This window comes from Ylistrum balloti, unplaced genomic scaffold, assembly GCF_031769215.1.
Source record: "Ylistrum balloti isolate Yb309-2 unplaced genomic scaffold, AGI_CSIRO_Ybal_v1 Utg370720, whole genome shotgun sequence".
In the NCBI taxonomy this organism is placed as follows: Eukaryota; Metazoa; Mollusca; class Bivalvia; order Pectinida; family Pectinidae; genus Ylistrum; species Ylistrum balloti.
This window is the reverse complement of record NW_026782428.1, coordinates 566,635-594,095: the sequence shown is the minus strand read 5'-3', so window position 1 is coordinate 594,095 and position 27,461 is coordinate 566,635. Positions and strand designations below refer to the sequence as shown.

At 37.6% G+C, this 27,461-nt stretch overlaps 1 protein-coding gene across 1 annotated transcript in view; it reads left to right on the top strand.

Moving 5' to 3' along the window:
- Window positions 1-27,461, top strand: part of LOC132557771 (anoctamin-4-like) — a 53,976-nt gene that overhangs the window by 10,929 nt on the left and 15,586 nt on the right. Inside the window, exons 6-21 of the mRNA XM_060222297.1 lie at window positions 711-752; window positions 2,346-2,664; window positions 6,933-6,937; window positions 7,082-7,120; window positions 8,250-8,461; window positions 11,265-11,420; window positions 11,532-11,568; window positions 12,033-12,142; window positions 12,513-12,658; window positions 13,590-13,803; window positions 18,520-18,649; window positions 20,859-20,992; window positions 21,586-21,666; window positions 23,225-23,316; window positions 24,437-24,676; window positions 25,108-25,146. Coding sequence (XP_060078280.1) covers window positions 711-752; window positions 2,346-2,664; window positions 6,933-6,937; window positions 7,082-7,120; window positions 8,250-8,461; window positions 11,265-11,420; window positions 11,532-11,568; window positions 12,033-12,142; window positions 12,513-12,658; window positions 13,590-13,803; window positions 18,520-18,649; window positions 20,859-20,992; window positions 21,586-21,666; window positions 23,225-23,316; window positions 24,437-24,676; window positions 25,108-25,146 — 1,996 coding nt within the window. The remainder of the gene's footprint in view (window positions 1-710; window positions 753-2,345; window positions 2,665-6,932; window positions 6,938-7,081; window positions 7,121-8,249; window positions 8,462-11,264; window positions 11,421-11,531; window positions 11,569-12,032; window positions 12,143-12,512; window positions 12,659-13,589; window positions 13,804-18,519; window positions 18,650-20,858; window positions 20,993-21,585; window positions 21,667-23,224; window positions 23,317-24,436; window positions 24,677-25,107; window positions 25,147-27,461) is intronic.

Below are 27,461 nucleotides of genomic sequence, written 5' to 3'. Positions count from 1 at the left end.
GCCACCACATCACATTAACATGTTCAGACTTATAGTAATCAGGGGCCACCACATCACATTATCATGTTCAGATTTATAGTAATCAGGGGCCACCACATCACATTATCATGTTTAGGGTTGTAGTAATCAGGGGCCACCACATCACATTAACATGTTCAGACTTATAGTAATCAGGGGCCACCACATCACATTATCATGTTCAGAGTTATAGTAATCAGGGGCCACCACATCACATTATCATGTTCAGATTTATAGTAATCAGGGGCCACCACATCACATTATCATGTTTAGGGTTGTAGTAATCAGGGGCCACCACATCACATTAACATGTTCAGACTTATAGTAATCAGGGGCCACCACATCACATTATCATGTTCAGACTTATAGTAATCAGGGGCCACCACATCACATTATCATGTTCAGACTTATAGTAATCAGGGGCCACCACATCACATTATCATGTTCAGACTTATAGTAATCAGGGGCTACTGTATTATCAAATTAAGAAATTAAACAACTTATTCTAAATAATGTAGAATTGTTTTGAATTGTTGATAACATGGAATGTGGCACTAACATTGATTTTGATCGTGATTGATTAAGTCTGGCTTGATAACAGGACTAATTTCTTAATTTAATGTTTTTCTTATTGACACTAATAATAGCTGTGTAGCCTGTGTGATGGATACAATAATGTATTTTTCCTGTAGATGGCAAGAACGTGAAAAAGAATGAGTATGGTCGAAGGTTTGGTAGGTATAACATCTAGTTCAGATAAAGGTTCACCTACATAGTACATGACAGGACTCTGTAATACAACAAGATTAAGGAGCTACACTGTACAGTAGTGTTCTCATATTCAAACAACTGAAAGCATTTCTTTTCACCTGATGAAATGATCTTTAGAACACAAAGTCTTCAATAAAAAAACAGAATTTTCTTCCTTTACAATATTTAAACTTCTAGAAAGGAATCTTTATGGATATATTAGATAAACCTATTAGCTTCTCTAGTGCTTATTTTGTCATGCCTTCAGGGAATTCCCCATTTTCTGTTTTTAGCGCAATATGCCCATGACCCCTATATCACAGAGTTAGTGCCATTTGTTAAAATTCCATATCCAGAGTATAACTTTGCTTACATTTAAACTAGGATAATTAAACTTGATGTGTACATAGATCATACTAAGATGATGTGCAGTGCACCAAATTCAAAGCATGCAACCACTTAATTACAGAGTTATTGCCCCTTTATAAAAAAATCATTTCCAAACCATAACTTGGCTTGGATTTAAAGTAGACTATTTAATGTATACATTGGTCACAATAAAGCACTGTGCTTGTATCAAAGTCAACAACCCCTCAGTTATACAGTCACTAGTAATACCCTATGTCCAAATTTCATATCAAGAGCATAACTCTGGTTGCATTAAGCAAGGGTAATAAGACTCAGTGTATATGTTGGTCAAATTGTACTAAGACATTGTGTAGTATGTCAATTTTAGGGCCTTCAACCCCTTTCTACAGAGTAATTGCCATTTGTTAAAACTTTCATTTAAAGTAGGACAATGAAACATTTAAAACAATTTTTGTTTTATTTGCCCAGCATAAGATTAGGGAAAATGCCAGGGTTGAGAGCCCTTGGGTCACTGCTGTTACAACATGCTGCTTCCAGTAAAAGTGAATGGAAAGTGACAATGAAACTTGGTGTATACATTGGTCATACTGAAAACAATGCAGTGTACTAAAGTTAGGGCCTGCAACCCTTAATTACATATTTATTCTCCTTCAATAAAAAGTTTTGTGTATAATAAAGTTGTTTTCTGAGAGCATTCATCAGCTTGACTGAAACTCTTGTATGTCTCATAGTTGTGAATCAGAAGTAGGGAATTAACACAATATATACCAGCTTAAAAAAATTAGGTGGTCAATAAATTTCATTACTGCCAATTGGTTTTGCCCATATTGGATTCATCAAGACAGTACAACATGGAATTTGGCAGCCTAAAGTACATAGAACCTGTCATTAGCTGTAGATACTGTACCAGGTCACTCTGGTATCATCATCTAATTATCTTGATTACTTACATGTAACTTTGGGATACAAATGACAGGTAGATAACTTGAAAATGAAATTGATACCAAAAATTACAGCCATAAACAGTGTATCCTTTTACCTTCAAAGTCTGCTAACCTAGGAAATAACCAAGACACCTTCCCATCAAAACTTGTGAGTTCTAACCACTTATAATGTATATTAAATGGCTGCTTGGTTGATCTAGTTGCTAGACCGTTGTTTAGATCAGGGGTTTGTCGTATACATACTTGCACATCAATATTTTACAGGCTTGCCGTATCTGATGATGAAAGATATCTATACAGACGCCTTCATCCTTCATGAGGAATCTGTCCGCAGTAAACAGCGAGAGGCATTAAAGAAAGAGTTTTTCTCTGAGGAAGAGGAGGCGGAATTAGATAGTGACCCTAGAAAGGCTCTGGACGACACATGGACAAAGTACTACAAGTTCCAGCCACTATGGAAAATACGTAACTATTTTGGAGAGAAAATAGCCCTGTATTTTGCGTGGTCAGGCTTACTCATCACCAGTCTGTGGATTCCTACACTGTTTGGATTTGCAATATTTTTGTATGGGTTAATAACAAGGTAATTATATACCAAACACATTATTGAGACACCAACACTCTCTACAGTAGAACTTTGCAAACCAATAGCTATATAAGACATTGAGTACTTCCATAACAGAACCTTGAGACACCAACTCCCTCTACAGTAGCAATATAAGACATTGAGTCCTTCCATAACAGAACCTTGAGACATCAACATCCTCTACAGTAGCAATATAAGACACTGAGTCCTTCCATAACAGAACCTTGAGACAACAACTCCCTCTACAGTAGCAATATAAGACATTGAGTCCTTCCATAACAGAACCTTGAGACAACAACTCCCTCTACAGTAGCAATATAAGACATTGAGTCCTATTATGGCAGAACCTTGAGACACCAACTCCCTCTACAGTAGCAATATAAGACATTGAGTCCTTCCATAACAGAACCTTGAGACAACAACTCCCTCTATAGTAGCAATATAAGACATTGAGTCCTATTATGGCAGAACCTTGAGACACCAACTCCCTCTACAGTAGCAATCTAAGACATTGAGTACTTCCATAACAGAACCTTGAGACACCAACTCCCATTACAGTAGCAATATAAGACATTGAGTCCTTCCATAACAGAACCTTGAGATACCAACTCCCTCTACAGTAGCAATATAAGACATTGAGTCCTATTATGGCAGAAACTTGAGACACCAACTTCCTCTACAGTAGAAATATAAGACATTGAGTCCTATTATGGCAGAACCTTGAGACATCAACTCCCTCTACAGTAGCAATCTAAGACATTGAGTCCTTCCATAACAGAACCTTGAGACACCAACTCCCTCTACAGTAGCAATATAAGACATTGAGTCCTTCCATAACAGAACCTTGAGACATCAACTCCCTCTACAGTAGCAATATAAGACATTGAGTCCTTCCATAACAGGACCTTGAGACAACAACTCCCTCTACAGTAGCAATATAAGACATTGAGTCCTTCCATAACAGAACCTTGAGACACCAACTCCCATTACAGAGATACATTGTGTACAGAGATGTATTGTGTACAGAGATATATTGTGTACAGTAGAGATATATTGTGTACCTTCCAGAGATATATTGTGTACAGATATATTGTGTACAGATATATTGTGTATATATTGTGTACGGAGATATATTGTGTACAGAGATATATTGTGTACGGAGATATATTGTGTACTGAGATATATTGTGTACGGAGATATATTGTGTACAGAGATATATTGTGTACAGAGATATATTGTGTACAGAGATATATTGTGTACAGAGATATATTGTGTACGGAGATATATTGTGTACGGAGATACATTGTGTACAGAGATATATTGTGTACAGAGATATATTGTGTATGGAGATATATTATGTACGGAGATGTATTGTGTACAGAGATATATTGTGTACGGAGATATATTGTGTACGGAGATGTATTGTGTACAGAGATACATTGTGTACGGAGATGTATTGTGTACAGAGATATAGAGATATATTGTGTACATATATTGTGTACAGAGATTGTGTACGGAGATATATTGTGTATGTACATTGTGTACGAGATACATTGTGTACAGATATATTGTGTATATATATGTGTACAGAGATATGTGTACAGAGATATATATTGTGTACGGAGATATATTGTGTACGGAGATATATTGTGTACGGAGATATATTGTGTACGGAGATACATTGTGTACAGAGATATATTGTGTACAGAGATATATTGTGTACAGAGATATATTGTGTACGGAGATATATTGTGTACGGAGATATATTGTGTACAGAGATATATTGTGTACAGAGATATATTGTGTACAGAGATACATTGTGTACAGAGATATATTGTGTACAGAGATATATTGTGTACAGAGATATATTGTGTACAGAGATATATTGTGTACAGAGATACATTGTGTACAGAGATATATATTGTGTACAGAGATATATTGTGTACAGAGATATATTGTGTACATATTGTGTAGATATATTTGTGTACAGAGATATATTGTGTACAGAGATATATTGTGTACAGAGATACATCGTGTATTGTGTACAGAGATACATTGTGTACAGAGATGTATTGTGTACAGAGATATGTGTACAGAGATATATTGTGTACAGAGATACATTGTGTAGAGATATATTGTGTACAGAGATATATTGTGTACAGAGATATATTGTGTACGGAGATGTATTGTGTATGGAGATGTGTTGTGTACGGAGATATATTGTGTACAGAGATGTATTGTGTACAGAGATATATTGTGTACGGAGATATATTGTGTACAGAGATATATTGTGTACAGAGATACATTGTGTACAGAGATACATTGTGTACAGAGATACATTGTGTACAGAGAGTGTACAGAGATACATTGTGTACAGAGATACATTGTGTACAGAGATACATTGTGTACAGAGATACATTGTGTACAGAGATGTATTGTGTACAGAGATATATTGTGTACATACATGTGTACAGAGATATATTGTGTACAGAGATACATCGTGTACAGAGATACATCGTGTACAGAGATACATTGTGTACAGAGATACATTGTGTACAGAGATACATTGTGTACAGAGATACATTGTGTATGGAGATACATCTTGTACGGAGATATATTGTGTACTGAGATACATTGTGTACAGAGATACATTGGGTACAGAGATATATTGTGTACAGAGATACATCGTGTACAGAGATACATTGTGTACAGAGATACATTGTGTACAGAGATACATTGTGTACAGAGATACATTGTGTACAGAGATACATTGTGTACAGAGATACATTGTGTACGGAGATACATAGTGTACGGAGATGTATTGTGTACAGAGATATATTGTGTACGGAGATACATTGTGTACAGAGATACATTGTGTACAGAGATACATTGTGTACAGAGATACATTGTGTACAGAGATATATTGTGTACAGAGATATATTGTGTACAGAGATATATTGTGTACAGAGATATATTGTGTACAGAGATATATTGTGTACAGAGATACATTGTGTACAGAGATATATTGTGTATGGAGATACATTGTGTACAGAGATACATTGTGTACAGAGATACATTGTGTACAGAGATACATTGTGTACAGAGATACATTGTGTACAGAGATACATTGTGTACAGAGATACATTGTGTACAGTGATATATCGTGTACAGATACATTGATACATTGTGTACAGAGATACAGAGATACATTGTGTACAGAGATATATTGTGTACAGAGATATATTGTGTACAGAGATACATTGTGTACGGAGATACATAGTGTACGGAGATGTATTGTGTACGGAGATATATTGTGTACGGAGATATATTGTGTATTGTGTACAGAGATACATTGTGTACAGAGATACATTGTGTACAGAGATATATTGTGTACAGAGATATATTGTGTATGGAGATACATTGTGTACGGAGATACATTGTGTACGGAGATACATTGTGTACAGAGATGTATTGTGTACAGAGATATATTGTGTACGGAGATATATTGTGTACAGAGATATATTGTGTATGGAGATACATCGTGTACAGAGATACATTGGGTACAGAGATATATTGTGTACAGAGATATATTGTGTACAGAGATACATTGTGTACAGAGATACATTGTGTACAGAGATACATTGTGTACAGAGATATATTGTGTACAGAGATATATTGTGTATGGAGATATATTGTGTACGGAGATGTATTGTGTACAGAGATATATTGTGAACAGAGATATATTGTGTACAGAGATATATTGTGTATGGAGATATATTGTGTACGGAGATATATTGGTACAGAGATATATTGACAGAGATACATTGTGTACAGAGATATATTGTGTACAGAGATATACTTGTGTACAGAGATGTGTTGTGTACATTGGTAAGTTACATTGTGTACTATATTGTGTACAGAGATACATTGTGTACAGAGATACATTGTGTACAGAGATGTATTGTGTACAGAGATGTATTGTGTACAGAGATGTATTGTGTACAGAGATACATTGTGTACAGAGATACATTGTGTACAGAGATACATTGTGTACAGAGATACATTGTGTACAGAGAGTGTACAGAGATACATTGTGTACAGAGATGTATTGTGTACAGAGATGTATTGTGTACAGAGATAAGTTACATTGTGTACTGAGGTCACTGTGTATTTAATGGTGTGTACATGGAAGAATATATTTCACAGTCATACATTGTAATGTACAGAGATGTGATTATATTGTGGGTATTGATAATTGTTATCAGGAGATGTACTACAGGTCACTGATTTAATGGTGTGTTTGTGGGGTAAGTTATTACAGGATCTGAGGTCACTGGATTTAATGGTGTGTTTGTGGGGAAGAATTGCTGAAGGTCACTGACACCTTTCTTTAATGGTGTGTTTGTGGGGTAAGTTATTACTGAGGTCACTGATTTAATGGTGTGTTTGTGGGGTAAGTTATTACTGAGGTCACTGATTTAATGGTGTGTTTGTGGGGTAAGTTATTACTGAGGTCACTGATTTAATGGTGTGTTTGTGGGGTAAGTTATTACTGAGGTCACTGATTTAATGGTGTGCTTGTGGGGTAAGTTATTACTGAGGTCACTGATTTAATGGTGTGTTTGTGGGGTAAATTATTACTGAGGTCACTGATTTAATGGTGTGTTTGTGGGGTAAGTTATTACTGAGGTCACTGATTTAGTGGTGTGTTTGTGGGGTAAATTACTACTGAGGTCACTGATTTAATGGTGTGTTTGTGGGGTAAGTTATTACTGAGGTCACTAATTTAATGGTGTGTTTGTGGGGTAAGTTATTACTGAGGTCACTGATTTAATGGTGTGTTTGTGGGGTAAGTTATTACTGAGGTCACTGATTTAATGGTGTGTTTGTGGGGTAAATTGTTACTGAGGTCACTGATTTAATGGTGTGTTTGTGGGGTAAATTATTACTGAGGTCACTGATTTAATGGTGTGTTTGTGGGGTAAATTATTACTGAGGTCACTGATTTAGTGGTGTGTTTGTGGGGTAAATTACTACTGAGGTCACTGATTTAATGGTGTGCTTGTGGGGTAAGTTATTACTGAGGTCACTGATTTAATGGTGTGTTTGTGGGGTAAGTTATTACTGAGGTCACTGATTTAGTGGTGTGTTTGTGGGGTAAATTATTACTGAGGTCACTGATTTAATGGTGTGTTTGTGGGGTAAGTTATTACTGAGGTCACTGATTTAATGGTGTGTTTGTGGGGTAAATTATTACTGAGGTCACTGATTTAATGGTGTGTTTGTGGGGTAAGTTATTACTGAGGTCACTGATTTAATGGTGTGTTTGTGGGGTAAATTACTACTGAGGTCACTGATTTAATGGTGTGCTTGTTGGGTAAGTTATTACTGAGGTCACTGATTTAATGGTGTGTTACATTATTTGTGGGAAATTACTTTGTCTGACTTATGTTTTATAGGATGTAGATTTCTGTCCCATTACTGTACAGTATTTATTGTATCAGGTCTAACTATAACACACTGATAGAATATTCTAAGATAGAATAATATGATCTCATTTACAATTTTTTTTATAAACACAGGGACTGTGTTCCTGGAGTCCTGGAAGCGTAAGAGTGCAACACTTGCTTATGAATGGGATGTGGACAATTATGATAGTAATGAGCCAGATCGGCCGCAGTTTTTTGGGACAAAAGTCAAGAAAGATCCAGTAACATCAGAGGAGAACTGGTTCTATCCTGTTAAAAGACAGATTGTTAAATATATATTTTCTGCCTCAACCTTACTGTTTATGGTAAGTTTGAACTTCAAGTAGAGAGAGTTCATATGTCAAAATATGAAATGTGATTAATTATTCAATGTTAACTTGGATACTCAAATGTGAAAGTCCTTTATTCTTTAAGCCTAGCAGTTTATAAAGATAGAGACTTCTTTGGCTGTGTACAGAGTTGTGTCCCTTTGTTTACTATATTTTGTATGAAGAACTATTTGTGTCCCATTGTGTACAGAGTTGTGTCCCTTTGTTTACTACATGAGTGTATGATGAACTATTTCTGTCCCGCTGTGTACAGAGTTGTGTCCCTTTGTTTATTACATGTATGTATGATGAACTATTTGTGTCCCACTGTGTACAGAGTTGTGTCCCTTTGTTTATTACGTGAGTGTATGATGAACTTTTTGTGTCCCACTGTGTACAGAGTTGTGTCCCTTTGTTTACTACATGATTGTATGATGAACTATTTGTGTCCCGCTGTGTGAAGAGTTGAGTCCCTTTGTTTACTACATGAGTGTATGATGAACTATTTGTGTCCCACTGTGTACAGAGTTGTGCCCCTTTGTTTATTACATGAGTGTATGATGAACTTTTCGTGTCCCACTGTGTACAGAGTTGTGTCCCTTTGTTTACTACATGAGTGTATGATGAACTATTTGTGTCCCGCTGTGTACAGAGTTGTGTCCCTTTGTTTATTACATGAGTGTATGATGAACTATTTGTGTCCCACTGTGTACAGAGTTGTGTCCCTTTGTTTATTACATGAGTGTATGATGAACTATTTGTGTCCCACTGTGTACAGAGTTGTGCCCCTTTGTTTATTACATGAGTGTATGATGAACTATTTGTGTCCAGCTGTGTGAAGAGTTGAGTCCCTTTGTTTACTACATGAGTGTATGATGAACTTTTTGTGTCTCACTGTGTGAAGAGTTGTGTCCCTTTGTTTATTACATGAGTGTATGATGAACTTTTTATGTCCCACTGTGTACAGAGTTGTGTCCCTTTGTTTACTACATGAGTGTATGATGAACAATTTGTGTCCCGCTGTGTACAGAGTTGTGTCCCTTTGTTTATTACATGAGTGTATGATGAACTATTTGTGTCCCACTGTGTACAGAGTTGTGTCCCTTTGTTTATTACATGAGTGTATGATGAACTATTTGTGTCCCGCTGTGTGAAGAGTTGAGTCCCTTTGTTTATTACATGATTGTATGATGAACTATTTGTGTCCCACTGTGTACAGAGTTGTGTCCCTTTGTTTATTACATGAGTGTATGATGAACTATTTGTGTCCCACTGTGTACAGAGTTGTGTCCCTTTGTTTATTACATGAGTGTATGATGAACTATTTGTGTCCCACTGTGTACAGAGTTGTGCCCCTTTGTTTATTACATGAGTGTATGATGAACTATTTGTGTCCCGCTGTGTGAAGAGTTGAGTCCCTTTGTTTACTACATGAGTGTATGATGAACTTTTTGTGTCCCACTGTGTACAGAGTTGTGTCCCTTTGTTTATTACATGAGTGTATGATGAACTTTTTGTGTCCCACTGTGTACAGAGTTGTGCCCCTTTGTTTACTACATGAGTGTATGATGAACTATTTGTGTCCCGCTGTGTACAGAGTTGTGTCCCTTTGTTTATTACATGAGTGTATGATGAACTATTTGTGTCCCACTGTGTACAGAGTTGTGTCCCTTTGTTTATTACATGAGTGTATGATGAACTATTTGTGTCCCGCTGTGTGAAGAGTTGAGTCCCTTTGTTTATTACATGAGTGTATGATGAACTATTTGTGTCCCACTGTGTACAGAGTTGTGTCCCTTTGTTTATTACATGAGTGTATGATGAACTATTTGTGTCCCACTGTGTACAGAGTTGTGCCCCTTTGTTTATTACATGAGTGTATGATGAACTATTTGTGTCCCGCTGTGTGAAGAGTTGAGTCCCTTTGTTTACTACATGAGTGTATGATGAACTTTTTGTGTCCCACTGTGTACAGAGTTGTGTCCCTTTGTTTATTACATGAGTGTATGATGAACTTTTTGTGTCCCGCTGTGTACAGAGTTGTGCCCCTTTGTTTACTACATGAGTGTATGATGAACTATTTGTGTCCCGCTGTGTACAGAGTTGTGTCCCTTTGTTTATTACATGAGTGTATGATGAACTATTTGTGTCCCACTGTGTACAGAGTTGTGTCCCTTTGTTTATTACATGAGTGTATGATGAACTATTTGTGTCCCACTGTGTACAGAGTTGTGCCCCTTTGTTTATTACATGAGTGTATGATGAACTATTTGTGTCCCGCTGTGTGAAGAGTTGAGTCCCTTTGTTTACTACATGAGTGTATGATGAACTTTTTGTGTCCCACTGTGTACAGAGTTGTGTCCCTTTGTTTATTACATGAGTGTATGATGAACTTTTTGTGTCCCACTGTGTACAGAGTTGTGCCCCTTTGTTTACTACATGAGTGTATGATGAACTATTTGTGTCCCGCTGTGTACAGAGTTGTGTCCCTTTGTTTATTACATGAGTGTATGATGAACTTTTTGTGTCCTGCTGTGTGCAGAGTTGTGCCCCTTTGTTGGCGACCTGAGCGTATGATGAACTTATTGTGTCCTGCTGTGTACAGAGTTGTGTCCCTTTGTTTACTACATTAGCGTATGATGAACTATTTTGTGTCTTGCTCATCATGTAAAAGGGTTGTGTTCCTTTGTTTACTAAATATTTGATGAATTAGCTTGAATGGAGCACATTTGTCAGTATATATGTGAATATAAAATTCTTCTCTTTGAAATGAATATATGAAGTGTTCCCTTTGTTTTAGGTGAGTTTAGTCTTGGCCAGTTTAGTGGGAGTAATCGTGTACAGGGTCATTATTGCCGTAGATTTATGTCCAGGAATGTCAGCTGTACAGTGTCTCATCACTACCAATGTTGTATCTGCCATCCTCAATGCTGTGTCCATCATACTTCTGGGCAAAGTAAGTATACAAAATGGCTGCAGTAAGACTGCTTGATTTCCATATCTAAACGATTTGTCATCATTATTTATATCACATGATAAAAACTAAAGAATTTCTCTGTATTTCTAGGTGTATGATAAAGTAGCCATCAAGCTCACAGACTGGGGTAAGTACTACAATAATAATTTGCTTTGATAAAACTCTAGAGCTGTCTTAGAATTAAATCAGTTTTATAAAATATCTGTCAAAAATGGAGGTCTTTAATACAAAATGTAACTGTAATTTTTTCGTGAAATACATAAAATGTGTCATGCGTAGTGTACAGCTGTTTACATATGAACATGGCAATATGTACCTGAAGTAGCATATTATAACATGAACAATTTGTTATATATTGAAATTTTCAATATTTTCTTGGTAATAAACATGGCCTGCTGTCTGTTGAAATTGATTTTACTCGATTTAAGTTTATGCTAATTAATCAACTCCCTGCATGCCTTCGGATATCCAGATGGAGGGTGAAGGACTCGTTCATCCACTCTAAGTGATGCAGCATTGGCTCAATGTCAAGATATATGTGATTCTTGATACATACTTCATCAGCTGATAATAAACATTTTACATTTACAGAAAATTACCGAACGCAGAGTGGCTATGATGACGCACTCATCATTAAACTGTTCGCCTTCCAATTTGCCAACAACTATGCGTCTTGTGTCTATATTGCTTTTTTCCGTGGGGTAAGTTGATATAAGGAATATATGGACTAATTATATTAGTTACCAGGTTTTGTTCTGTTGGCGTTGATTGTCAGTGGTCATTAATTAATGTGCAGTAAATTTTGAAATTTACAATGATAACTTTTGAAATCTACAATGGCAGCTTTTGAAATCTACAATGACAACTTTTGAAATCTACAATGACAACTTTTGAAATCTACAATGACAGAACAGACAGTTTGGGTTATGTTGATTTCATTGGTAAGTATAATGAGCAGAGTAATATAAATCATCTTTTTAAACATAATTTTTTTCTTTACTGCACCATTCAATTTTCACAATTTCTCCATCTTAATATCTTTATTCTCAGTCAATATATTTTCTCTTTCAGAACTTTGATGTGTTTGGTGTTTTTGGACTCGGAGAGGAGTATCGTGATGACTGTTCTGGAACCTGTATGTCCCAGCTGTCCTTCCAAGTCCTTACTCTTATGGTGGTGAAACCTTTCCCAAAAATGTTCAAGGACATTGTCCTGCCGTAAGTGTTACTTCTCATACACAGAATGTATAACAGAGTGTTTTACTACTGACTTGTTTCCACATGTGTAAGAAAACTTGTAACATGCTGCAGCATAAAGGCCATATTCATGCTGGGATTAAGCTTGTTCAAATTAATTACCTTGACCCATTTTCAAGGTCTCTTCAGTTAAATATTCAAAAGTCCATAAAATATTTTTTGAATGACCATACAGGTCATCCAATGCCATGAATACAAGCTAGTAGCATGCTGGTATTAATGGTTATCACTTTTATACAGGAGTATACACCTATTTTCAAAGTGGAGGCCTAGAGTCATCAGAAATGACAGGTGGGATCTATACAAATGGCCCTATTCAGATTTTTACAAATCTTTTGAAAACAATCCTCTTTTAGAATCTACCATTCCAACATTGAGTAATTAGATTGATATTTTCTTAGAAAGATCCATTTTCGTTCTGCCTGCTCAGTTGCTGCTTTGTCTGTCCATCTTTTTGTCCGTCCATCGTTATTTTGTCCAGGGCATAACCACAGACACCAAAAGAGGTTCAAATATGAAACTTCATAGGTAGATAAATCTGAACAAGTAAAAGTGCAGTACACAAGAACCATCACTCTCATTTGCAGGATTTGATGAGTTATTGCCCTTTGTTCTTTTTCATACTTAAATTTTGTCCGAAGTATAACACAAACACTGTGTAAGGTATCAACATAAAAAACGATACACAAGGATCATAACTCTCTTATTGCCTTTTGTTATTTTTCAACCTTAGATTTTGTCCCATTCAGGGAGCATAACCCATCTCTGTTAGCCTTTCTGTGATGAGTTTGACCTTGGGGATTTGTTGGTGTGTTAATGTGCATGTATTATCATTGTGTATACAAAGTGGTTTTCTGTTGTGTGATGTGGTAATCTTTTATTGTTATCATAGATTGTTGATAAAGCTGTGGAGGATACGTCCTTCCTGGTGCTGTAGATGTGCCTGCTTTAAAAACAAAGTTGGAGAAAAATCGCCCGAGGATCAAATTGAGGCTGACCGCCAAATCACAAACTCATACATCGAAATGGAGTTCATGAAACCAACACTTGGGGATTTCACACTCGGAGAATACACTGAGAAAATCATCCAGTATGGCTTTCTAATGGTAAGTGATAATATTTTCTATAGTTTACTTTTGCTAATTGGAGATCTCCTTGATGACTGTTCCTATTGGGATATATTTCTGATGTCATCTGTTCCTGTTGGGGTATATTCCTGATGTCATCTGTTCCTGTTGGGGTATATTCATCCTGGAATCTGTTCCTGTTGGGGTATATTCATCCTGGCATCTGTTTCTGTTGGGATATATTCCTCCTGGCATCTACTCCTGTTGGGGTATATTCCTGATGTCATCTGTTCCTGTTGGGGTATATTCCTCCTGGCATCTGTTCCTGTTGGGGTATATTCCCCCTGACATCTGTTCCTGTTGGGGTATATTCCTGATGTCATCTGATCCTGTTGGGGTATATTCCTGATGACATCTGTTTCTGTTGGGGTATATTCCTCCTGGCATCTGTTTCTGTTGGGGTATATTCCTCCTGGCATCTGTTCCTGTTGGGGTATATTCCTTCCTTTTGTGGTATATTCCCCCTGGCATCTGTTCCTGTTGGGGTATATTCCTCCTGGCATCTGTTCCTGTTGGGGTATATTCCTGATGTCATCTGTTCCTGTTGGGGTATATTCCTAATGTCATCTGTTCCTGTTGGGGTATATTCCTCCTGGCATCTATTCCTGTTGGGGTATATTCCCGATGTCATCTGTTTCTGTTGGGGTATATTCCTCCTGGCATCTGTTCCTGTTGGGGTATATTCCCCCTGACATCTGTTCCTGTTGGGGTATATTCCTCCTGGCATCTGTTCCTGTTGGGGTATATTCCTTATGTCATCTGTTCCTGTTGGGGTATATTCCCCGTGGCATTTGTTCCTGTTGGGGTATATTCCTCCTGGCATCTGTTCCTGTTGGGGTATATTCCTCCTGGCATCTGTTCATGTTGGGGTATATTCCTTCTGGCATCTGTTCCTGTTGGGGTATATTCCTTCCTTTTGTGGTATATTCCCTGTTCCAGGCATCAGTTCCTGTTGGGGTATATTCCTCCTGGCATCTGTTCCTGTTGGGGTATATTCCCCTGGCATCTGTTCCTGTTGGGGTATATTCTTCCTGGCATCTGTTCCTGTTTGGGTATATTCCTCCTGGAATCTGTTCCTGTTGGGGTATATTCCTCCTGGCATCTGTTCCTGTTGGGGTATATTCCTCCTGGCATCTGTTCCTGTTGGGGTATATTCCTCCTGGCATCTGTTCCTGTTGGGGTATATTTCTGATGTCATCTGTTCCTGTTGGGGTATATTCCTCCTGGCATCTGTTCCTGTTGGGGTATATTCCTCCTGGCATCTGTTCATGTTGGGGTATATTCCTCCTGGAATCTGTTCCTGTTGGGGTATATTCCTCCTGGCATCTGTTCCTGTTGGGGTATATTCCTCCTGGCATCTGTTCCTGTTGGGGTATATTCCTCCTGGCATCTGTTCCTGTTGGGGTATATTCCTCCTGTCATCTGTTCCTGTTGGGATATATACCCCCTGGCATCTGTTCCTGTTGGGGTATATTCCTTATGTCATCTGTTCCTGTTGGGGTATATTCCTTATGTCATCTGTTCCTGTTGGGGTATATTCCTCCTGGCATCTGATCCTGTTGGGGTATATACCCCCTGGCATCTGTTCCTGTTGGGGTATATTCCTCCTGGCATCTGTTCCTGTTGGGGTATATTCCTCCTGGCATCTGTTCCTGTTGGGGTATATTCCTCCTGGCATCTGTTCCTGTTGGGGTATATTCCTCCTGGCATCTGTTCCTGTTGGGGTATATTCCTCCTGGCATCTGTTCCTGTTGGGGTATATTCCTCCTGGCATCTGTTCCTGTTGGGGTATATTCCTCCTGGCATCTGTTCCTGTTGGGGTATATTCCTCCTGGCATCTGTTCCTGTTGGGGTATATTCCTCCTGGCATCTGTTCCTGTTGGGGTATATTCCTCCTGGCATCTGTTCCTGTTGGGGTATATTCCTTCCTTTTGTGGTATATTCCCCCTGTCTTCTGTTCCTGTTGGGGTATATACCCCCTTGGCATCTGTTCCTGTTGGGGTATATTCCTCCTGGCATCTGTTCCTGTTGGGGTATATTCCTCCTGGCATCTGTTCATGTTGGGGTATATTCCTCCTGGCATCTGTTCCTGTTGGGGTATATTCCTGATGTCATCTGTTCCTGTTGGGGTATATTCCTCCTGGCATCTGTTCCTGTTGTGGTATATTCCTCCTGGCATCTGTTCCTGTTGGGGTATATTCCTCCTGGCATCTGTTCCTGTTGGGGTATATTCCTCCTGGCATCTGTTCCTGTTGGGGTATATTCCTCCTGGCATCTGTTCCTGTTGGGGTATATTCCTCCTGGCATCTGTTCATGTTGGGGTATATTCCTCCTGGCATCTGTTCCTGTTGGGGTATATTCCTGATGTCATCTGTTCCTGTTGGGGTATATTCCTCCTGGCATCTGTTCATGTTGGGGTATATTCCTTCTGGCATCTGTTCCTGTTGGGGTATATCCCTGATGTCATCTGTTCCTGTTGGGGTATATTCCTCCTGGCATCTGTTCCTGTTGAGGTATATTCCTCCTGGCATCTGTTCCTGTTGGGGTATATTCCTCCTGGCATCTGTTCCTGTTGGGGTATATTCCTCCTGGCATCTGTTCCTGTTGGGGTATATTCCTTCCTTTTGTGGTATATTCCCCCTGGCATCTGTTCCTGTTGGGGTATATTCATCCTGGCATCTGTTTCTGTTGGGGTATATTCCTCCTGGCATCTGTTCCTGTTGGGGTATATTCCTGATGTCATCTGTTCCTGTTGGGGTATATTCCTCCTGGCATCTGTTCCTGTTGGGGTATATTCCTCATGGCATCTGTTCCTGTTGGGGTATATTCCTCCTGGCATCTGTTCCTGTTGGGGTATATTCCTCCTGGCATCTGTTCCTGTTGGGGTATATTCCTCCTGTCATCTGTTCCTGTTGGGGTATATTCCTCCTGGCATCTGTTCCTGTTGGGGTATATTCCCCTGGCATCTGTTCCTGTTGGGGTATATTCTTCCTGGCATCTGTTCCTGTTTGGGTATATTCCTCCTGTTCCTGTTGGGGTATCTGTTGTTCCTGTTGGGGTATATTCCTGTTCCTGTTGGGGTATATTCCTTATCTGTTCCTGTTGGGGTATATTCCTCCTGGCATCTGTTCCTGTTGGGGTATATTCCTCCTGGCATCTCTGTTCCTGTTGGGGGTATATTCCTCCTGGCATCTTTTCCTGTTGGGGTATATTCCTCCTGGCATCTGTTCCTGTTGGGTGTATATTCCTCCTGGCATCTGTTCCTGTTGGGGTATATTCCTCTTCCGGTGTATATTCCTGATGTCATCTGTTCCTGTTGGGGTATATTCCTCCTGGCATCTGTTCCTGTTGGGGTATATTCCTTCTGGCATCTGTTCCTGTTGGGGTATATACCCCCTGGCATCTGTTCCTGTTGGGGTATATTCCTCCTGGCATCTGTTCCTGTTGGGGTATATTCCTCCATCTGTTCCTGGCATCTGTTCCTGTTGGGGTATATTCCTCCTGTCATCTGTTCCTGTTGGGGTATATTCCTCCTGGCATCTGTTCCTGTTGGGGTATATTCCTCCTGGCATCTGATCCTGTTGGGGTATATTCCTTATGTCATCTGTTCCTGTTGGGGTATATTCCTCCTGGCATCTGTTCCTGTTGGGGTATATTCCTTCTGGCATCTGTTCCTGTTGGGGTATATTCCTTATGTCATCTGTTCCTGTTGGGGTATATTCCTCCTGGCATCTGTTCCTGTTGGGGTATATTCCTCCTGGCATCTGATCCTGTTGGGGTATATTCCTTATGTCATCTGTTCCTTATTCCCCCTGATCTGTTCCTGTTGGGGTATATTCCTGATGTCATCTGTTCCTGTTGGGGTATATTCCTCCTGGCATCTGTTCCTGTTGGGGTATATTCCTACGTTGAGGTATATTCCTCCTGGCATCTGTTCCTGTTGGGGTATATTCCTCCTGGCATCTGTTCCTGTTGGGGTATATTCCTCCTGTCATCTGTTCCTGTTGGGGTATATACCCCCTGGCATCTGTTCCTGTTGGGGTATATTCCTGATGTCATCTGTTCCTGTTGGGGTATATTCCTCCTGGCATCTGTTCCTGTTGGGGTATATTCCTCCTGGCATCTGTTCCTGTTGGGGTATATTCCTTATGTCATCTGTTCCTGTTGGGGTATATTCCTCCTGGCATCTGTTCCTGTTGGGGTATATTCCTCCTGGCATCTGTTCCTGTTGGGGTATATTCCTCCTGGCATCTGTTCCTGTTGGGGTATATTCCTCCTGGCATCTGTTCCTGTTGGGGTATATACCCCCTGGCATCTGTTCCTGTTGGGGTATATTCCTTATGTCATCTGTTCCTGTTGGGGTATATTCCTCCTGGCATCTGTTCCTGTTGGGGTATATACCTGATGTCATCTGATCCTGTTGGGGTATATTCCTGATGTCATCTGTTCCTGTTGGGGTATATTTCTTATGTCATCTTTTCCTGTTGGGGTATATTCCTCCTGGAATCTGTTCCTGTTGGGGTATATTCCTCCTGGCATCTTTTCCTGTTGGGGTATATTCCTCCTGGGATCTGTTCCTGTTGGGGTATATTTTTGATTGCAGGTATTCTGAATAGGATCGTATGTTTTTATCAACAATGTGCGTCAATTTTTCACTAAAGACATAGTTTATTATTGATATTTGTTTGATTTCAGCTGTTTGCTGCGTCCTTCCCTCTGGCCCCGCTTCTAGCCCTGGTCACCTTATTAGTGGATATCAGAGTAGATGCTAAGAGGATGCTGTGGCTGAACAGACGGCCTATAGCTTATATACGCAAGGACATTGGTAAGTGTTATCAACCATACACATAAAAAGTAGCATTACAATTGTCAACAGTATTTTCCCTTTATTAGATAATCAAATTACTGCTGTTGTTTTGCATGAATATTCGTATCTCCCCCATGTTGATGTGGGAAAACATATTCTCTACATTACAGGCCTGCTACTAGTACTAGTTCCTTTCTTAACAGGTCACTTTTACTGTATTTTAGACTTTGTATAGTGTTTCTTACCTTACAGGTCACTGGTACTGTATTTTAGACATGGTATTGTGTGTTCCTTACCTTACAGGTCACTGGTACTGTATTTTAGACTTTTTAAAGTGTGTTTGTTACCTTACAGGTGTCACAGTCCCAACCATAATTTTGTACATTTTATCTGTTTATATGTATGAAATAATATCCCAGTTATTCTGAACATTTTGTACATGTATTTAATGAAATAATTTTGATAATATCTAAACTAAATACTGTCTATCTATTTTTCTGAATAATTCCACGTAAAAGATTTAATTACGGATTCTCCGGATCCGACTTCTTTATATTTGAATTTAGTCTCGTGAGAAAGGAAATGTACATGTAAGCGAGAGCAACGGTGTAGATTTCGGCAGGTCGATAATTGCTTGTATGGGGTTAGCCAGCGCAAAATACAGTTTGCGGTAAGTTTGCAAACCTTTATAACACCCTTATATTCCAATGTTTACCCGGAATCTGTTGTGTTTGGTATTTGGGCCGAATATTAAGAGATACATGTATATGCTTATAACAGCCGATGAGTACAGTTCAAAATACATATGTTATGGGTATAGAATAACTAATTTTTGTGAATTGGATTATGTATCTAGTTATTATAAGCAGAAATAGTCAGTTTATTTATCAGAAACTTGAAATTAAGACTAGAATTTGCTAATGGAATTACATCAGTTAATTAGCTACATATAGTATTATATGGTTGTAATAATATAATATTTGTGTATATTATGAGATACTAAATGAATATATGTATAGCTTAGTAATAGGAATGGGATATTTGGTTAGACATGGTTATATTATGTAATTACAGTTCTACCCCATGATGTTAGTGAGGACGATGATGATACTACTGGTACAGAGATGGTACATGTTTGTGTCCTATGTGGGCCAAGATAGCTGTTGCTAACGTACTGTGTGGGCAAGGCAGTGTAGCCTGATACCATGTCCTGTGTGGGCAGTCCTGTAAACATATGAGGTCTGGTGTGGACTGTTGCGGTATATAGTCTGGAGGTAGACAGACCTATCTACTGTATATGCTGTCCTGTGTGGACAATTATAAAGATGTCCTGTGTGGGCAGTCCTAAGATGTCCTGTGTGGACCATTATGAAGATATCCTGTGTGGGCAGTCCTGAGATGTCCTGTGTGGACAATTATTGAGATGTCCTTTGTGGACAGTACTTGGTGTGTCATTGGATCTGTTAACAGGGAGGACATTTGTTCAATCCGGTGAACATTTGCTGACTGATGTAATGTTTTATAAGCAAGTCATCCAGAGATGTTTTTCATAGTCTTTACCAGAGACATATATAGATGCTTGGCTGTATAGACTTTAATACATATTTCTATAATTATAGTGTAAGTGTGGTTATGAGTGAGGGAGTGAAGTGTGCTAAATTAGGGTAGGAGATATATCTTGTTATGTGTATATAGTGTAATAAACTTGTATATATTGTATTTTGGTTGTTTTAGCCATTCTTTGCGAGTCACGCTCGTCCAGGTTACAACAGGTCACTGGTACTGTATTCTAGACATGGTATAGTGTGTTCCTTACCTTACAGGTCACTGGTACTGTATTTTAGACTTGGTATTGTGTGTTTGTTACCTTACAGGTCACTGGTACAGTATTTCAGACTTTGTATATTGTGTCTTACCTTACAGATCACTGGTACAGTATTTCAGACTTTGTATATTGTGTCTTACCTTACAGGTCACTGGTAGTGTATTTTAGACATGGTATTGTATGTTTGTTACCTTACAGGTCACTGGTACTGTATTTTAGACTTGGTATTGTGTGTTCCTTACCTTACAGGTCACTGGTACTGTATTTTAGACTTTGTATAGTGTGTTCCTTACCTTACAGGTCAATGGTACAGTATTCTAGAATTTGTATAGTGTGTTCCTTACCTTACAGGTCGCTGGTACTGTATTTTAGACTTTGTATAGTGTGTTCCTTACCTTACAGGTCGCTGGTACAGTATTCTAGAATTTGTAAATACCTGTGGTGTTATCTCAAATGGTTTCCTCATTGCCTTTACTTCTGACTGGGGACAACAGTATGATTTTTCTTCTAAGCTTTGGATAGTCATCATATTTGAGGTAAATCTTTCTTACAAGGCCAAGATATTTAATATTTCTTTCTTCGGATGAAACCATTAGAAAATGTCTTATTTTCTTGATAAATATCTCAATGATCTTTAATGATCCTGACATTTGATTTGTTCCATTGAATAGTTTTAATTCTGAGGAACTACCAATAGAACTTAGAGGTTACTCTGCTTGAAAGGGAGATAAATGTATTCCAATAGATGACCTTGATATTGCTTTAAAGGTCACCTAGTCTGATAAGTAGTAGTACATCTGTAAATGGTTTCATTACCTACATAATCATGATACTGACCTTGTCTCTAGATTTAGAGATAATTTTTTGATATGCTATTTAGGACTGACGTTCTGTATTCTGAAGTTTGAATATTTTACTCTGAACTGTAAAAACCCTAAAAAGTAAATATAATAAGAACATTCTTGCATTTTTTTTTTTTTAATTACAGAACTGAAAACTCAATCTAAAAAAGCATTCATCTATGTTTTTCTAGTATAAACGGTCACTCTGAGAAACCATTCATCCATGTTTTTCTACTATAAACGGTCACTCTGAGAAACCATTCATCCATGTTTTTCTACATTAACAGCACATGGTGTTTGGCTTGAAGTTTTTACTGGCTTATCTTATTGCTGATGTTCCGAGACCAATTCGCCTTGCCATGCGGAGGGTAAGAAAATCTTACTTGTTGAGCAGGATTATGTTGATTTTCTTAATAAATGTTTATCTTGTTGATTTAGCTGTATTTGTTTGTCACATGTTATACCTTCAAGTACATCATTAGTTAAAACCAAAATAAAATGGTAGGTTTTAATTTCGGTTGTGTAAACATGGTAAAATATGGGAAATATAGATTTTAAACATAAAGGATGCATAATACATTACAGAGTTAAAAGCCTTGAGTTTTATTGCCTAGAAACCAAGGTAAATGGAAAATGAAACATTTCCAGACCCCAGTAATTTTAACATAAAAACAAAAAGTGTCTGCACTCCTAAATCTAATACCAAATAGGATAAAGGATTCTTACTTAGGGATTTATTATAACTTAGAAACTTACACCAAAACATCCAGGCCACACTTTTATAAAATATTTCAACTTGAGATTTCCTCAAGTCGAGATTTTCCTCAGCTAATATCTCCTTGAAAATATCTTGTATGAAAATTCCTCAAGGAATTTCAGGACATCCTAGCCGAGGACTTCCTCCTGTTCCTTGAGAAAATTTTATACAAGTTGAGATGTTTTATACAAGTGGGGCCAGGTGTATTTTGATGGAAAGCAAACTTATGCCAAACCATGGTATAAAGGTGTAGACAATCTTTGTTATAAGCACATCAATACCTTATTGAGGTGGTCACAACAAGGGAGACTACTCATATGGTCAGCTAATAATGCAAAGTGTTTCACAAAATTTCTCTTAAATGTTCTCTATTTTGGAGCCAAATAAATCATTAACATAAACTTACAATTACACAGATCCCATAAACAGCCTTTTTGTTGTATTTAGTAACTTCATCTGTTAATTGATAGCTCATTTTTGGTCAAATTTCTTAGAAGATCGATATTGGCAGGAAGATGAATGACATCATTTTTTACAAATTTTATCTACATATTGATGACTGTTTGAGACAGTCCTTTAGCTAGACACCAGTATTAAGTACATCAGTAAGTATGGGAATCTACCTTAGTTTATTCTTTATCTTACATATACATTTATACAAAAAATGTGCTTATTGGCCGGGTTGCACATAGTGCAAATACGGGTTATAGTATAGTGAATATCGGGCGGATGGGTGGGTTGGTCGGCAGGTGGGCCGGTTGGCAGGTGGGCGGGCGGGGAAAAGGGGTACCAGTTTTGTAGATTCAACTCCTCCTAGAGATTTTGATGTAGAAGCTTGAAACTTTGTAGGATGTTTATGTATATGTTGAAGATTTGCACTTCCTCCTATTATAGATTCATTCCAAACATTTTTCTGGATTTTCCGGGCTTTGGAACTTTTTTCTGAAACTTTTCTTGTTATCACAGTTTCTCAGAAACTACTACAAACTGCACCAATTAATAAAATACAACCAAACTTTCTTTCTGATAACAAATATTCTACATACTCAACAAATGAAACACCCTTAACTGTCTTATAAATACTGTATAACATTGCACACATCCCATAACCTGGCAAATTGTGGCTTTGCCCCATTTTATATATATAATGTACTTATTTTGTCTTTCAGGAAAAATTCCAAGTTGCCAGAATTCTGAATAGTGTAGCAGGTGATGCTCCAACGGATTATTCTACTCTCATTCTGAGGGAGAAAAAACGAAGGTAGGAAAAATATACCTGCTTATATTGACACAGCTATTTGTAGGCTTGTGTGGCAATTAACGTGTGAATTCCTTTAATAGACTGGTAGGTTTTGCTTCTCCTGCTCACTGAAACACTAAGTTGTGATTCTCAGTTATACTGATCACACAAGCATTAATTAGGAGGTAACCAACTTACTGATGAATATTGTGATTTTACAGAATATAACAGAAGTGCATTGAAAATTGTAAAATTCTATATACCTATATTATACCTGGTTAATAAGTTAACAAAAGATTTTTACATTGATAGAACAAGTTTAAAACAAAAGTTTTGATTTAGCAACACTTGATCCTTTGTTATTTGTCGAGCTACAGTAAAAATCTCACAAGATCTGATCTGATGATATAAGATTTCTTCAAGATTTAAATGTACCTTTAAAATATTTTTAAAAAAATGCTTTTGAAGGTTATTTATATTAAAATTTTTGGGTTATATGATAACTGGGAGATAATGAATGTGTTTCTGTACAATGGATCATGATAACATGGCTATATACATTCATAAAACAGTATCCTGTCCTGAACCTGAACTTCAGATGTTTGTTCTTATAGCAAACATTGATACTTGATCCACAGCGGTTTGCCCACCACTATGGTAAAGTTTTTTTATGAAATAATAAAAAATCTGTCAGAGTTTAATTTTTCGTAAAAAAAATTGCTGCTGTGGTTTAACTTATTCACAGCATTATGTATTCACAGATGCTTCACTGTTTATTGGCATATAATCACACCTGAGATCACTGCTGTAGTGATACCTTGGACTGACCCTCTGTAGACCCTGTGTGTTATATAGATATTAGATGAGGCAGTTGAACTTTGTAATTATCAGATTCTCAATCACATGAATGTATTTTCAAATCTGGAGATTAATAGCAGAAGTTTTAATAGAACTGTAGGCTGTTTCTATAATCACACTTTTTAAACAGCATTTAGAAAAGGAAGTTTTAAACTAAGTACTGTATGAGCCATTGTAAATGTTCCTCTTCCTCTACATGTGAATTTTATGATTTGATAAACAAAGTTCCACTTTTGATTGTACCCATTTTCAGTTCCTTAAAGCACTTGCCTCCTGTTTTTAGAAAAACACGATCATCAAATTATGAATTATTTGATGAGAATGGACTGCCGGTTGTTAGAGAAGATAATAAAACACAAACACAAAAACAAACTCATAAAGAAGGAGACGTACAGACAAAACCTTCTACATCCAAGATGTCAACGGACAAGAGAGACAACTCAGTCAAACCATTAGTAGAGGAGGGAACCAACAGCGATAAACATGCCCCTCTTGTTAGTCCGAATGGAGACCATGGCAGTGTGTATGTATCTCACTAGTGGTTAGCCAGTATTGTTGTTGTAACCTAACTGTATCTCCACTTGACATTAGTGGGGACAGGTTATTAATTAATGATTTGTCCATATGTGACTCACTGAAATACCCACGTGTACAAATGTCTCACTAACCCCGTAGAAGATCTATTGTATGTTTCATCCAATAGTATTTTATCATCACCCTTCATACATGGACTTTATCTGAGATAGGTAAGTGTTAGTGATTTCACTTTATTTGTTTACCTCCATCTTCCTGGCCTAATATTGCACTGTATCAATCCAAAATTGCAGTGTATCTTATAAAATTGAAATACGGATGATTTGTTGATGATTTTTGAACTTTAATAAGTAATAACAGGATATCAAATATCATGGTTTTAATTTTGAAACTTGATTTAAATGTTTGACTGGTTTGTAGGACTGACAATATTGATGTAGACACTTACATAAAGACACAGTAAGTAAGCGGGCTTATCTGCCGTTACCAGTGAATTAGGTCTAGAATGCATGGATAGTTGTCTAAGGAATGCAGTTTTAATTTGCTAGCACTTTGTCATTTTTTGTGTAGTTGCTGAGTAATCCGTATAATTGTAGTTTACACAGTAATGTTTTAGGTTTTCTTATTCAATGTACATTACACAATGAGATATAGTTATAAATAATAACAACATAAATCAGCAGAAAATATTGATTGCTTAACTGTCCTGCAGGTGTGCCATAAGAATTATACCTGTTGTTTCCATTGTATGATAGTAAGAGGTGATTAAATTTGGGATCTCTTTTTTCTAAATATCTTTTATTCTTTTTTAAAGTTTCCTTTGACAGTTAACTCATATTCAGCCTTAAGTTGAGTGTTTGCCCCTGTGAGGAAGGCTACCAGTTCTGTCCCCTGGCAAAGACATACAAGAGGTTTGACACTGGTAGATACTACTCCTTGCTAGATGTTCAGGACTATGGTAGTGATTCAGTATAATGTGATTGGGCGGGGTGTCCTGCTGAAGGCCTTTAGAAGTATACTTTAGTGTGGTAGCCCTGTAAAGCCAAAGTCAGTTCCACACTATCACAAAGGGGCTTACACACAAAAAAAAAGGCCCTGGCTGTTGAATGTTAAACAATGTGAACCAAACCAACTAAATTATTGCTTGTGGATAAGATCATCCTTCAACCAAGCAATTTTAAATAGTCTGGTTCTGCTGAGTGAATTTTAAGTCTAGATTGATCAAGTGAGTTCTAACATTTTTTCTGTTGCAATAGGTGGAAAAAGGATACTGAGTTTTATAAGTGCAGAAGGTCCCCCAGGGAGCAGGGGCACAGGCTTTTAAGGGAAATATAGATTTATCTTAACAATTCAAATCATCTCTCTGGGAGAGGGTCAACATTGATTCCCCATAGAGGAAATACATAAACCTTTTATGGGCTTCCGTAAAGATAACAAGAAATTAGGTTATAACAGAGAATTATGAGCTAGCTGTGACTATATGGCATCAATTAAATTCTTTTTTTCCTAATAATGCTCTTACAGTATTGGTAGTGGCTTTGATTTCTGTGTTACTTTTTTATGTTGATTACCCTTAAATTTCTTAATGTATTTAAATAATTGCTAATTTTGTGGTTTTGCAATAACTTGATCTAAAATGGTTAGAGGTGGTGAGAAATTTTCACTTTGTTTGTTTTTTTGAAAAAAATCCTTAAAGATGACACATATAAACATCACCCACATATTTTGTACATTTAAATAGATTCTGTGTAGCCTTACACAAAAACTTATATTTCTATCGATCGTTAAGATATTTGCAGACCGTTAATTGTTTGTTTAACATGTTTGCAAGAAATGGATACTCTCCTTTGTTTTGAAACTCAGTGAGCATTGCTATGAGTAGTGATATGTGAGTAGTCTCCCTTGTTGTGATGTGTGATTGATATTAATGATATGTGAGTGGTCTCCCTTGTTGTGATGTGTGATGGATATTAGTGATATGTTAGTAGTCTCCCTTGTTGTGATGTGTGATGAATATTAGTGATATGTGAGTGGTCTCCCTTGTTGAGATGTGTGATGGATATTAGTGATATGTTAGTAGTCTCCCTTGTTGTGATGTGTGATGGATATTAGTGATATGTGAATGGTCTCCCTTGTTGTGATGTGTGATGAATATTAGTGATATGTTAGTAGTCTCCCTTGTTGTGATGTGTGATGGATATTAGTGATATGTGAGTAGTCTCCCTTGTTGTGATGTGTGATGGATATTTGTGATATGTGAGTGGTCTCCCTTGTTGTGATGTGTGATGAATATTAGTGATAAATGAGTGGTCTCCCTTGTTGTGATGTGTGATGGATATTAGTGATATGTGAGTAGTCTCCCTTGTTGTGATGTGTGATGGATATTAGTGATATGTGAGTAGTCTCCCTTGTTGTGATTTGTGATGGATATTAGTGATATGTAATTAGTCTCCCCTGGTGTGATGTGCAACAGGAATAAGCGCTTTATAGGCAGTCTCTCATATTGTAATGTTAACGGGTATTAGCAATTTCATTTTCATTTTCTTTCATATATTGTGGTGTGGCAGAGTGGTAGTGAGATATTGGTAGTCTTCCCTGTTGTAATCTTCAAAAAGCAGTAGTGAGGTATGGGTTGTCTGCCCTGTTGTAATCTGTAGGGATTACTAGTGTTGTGAATTTAAAGGAGTAACCATGAGGTATGAGTACCCTCCCTGATATGATCTCCAATAAGTTTTAGGAAAATATGGATAAACCCATCTCTTGTAATATATGAA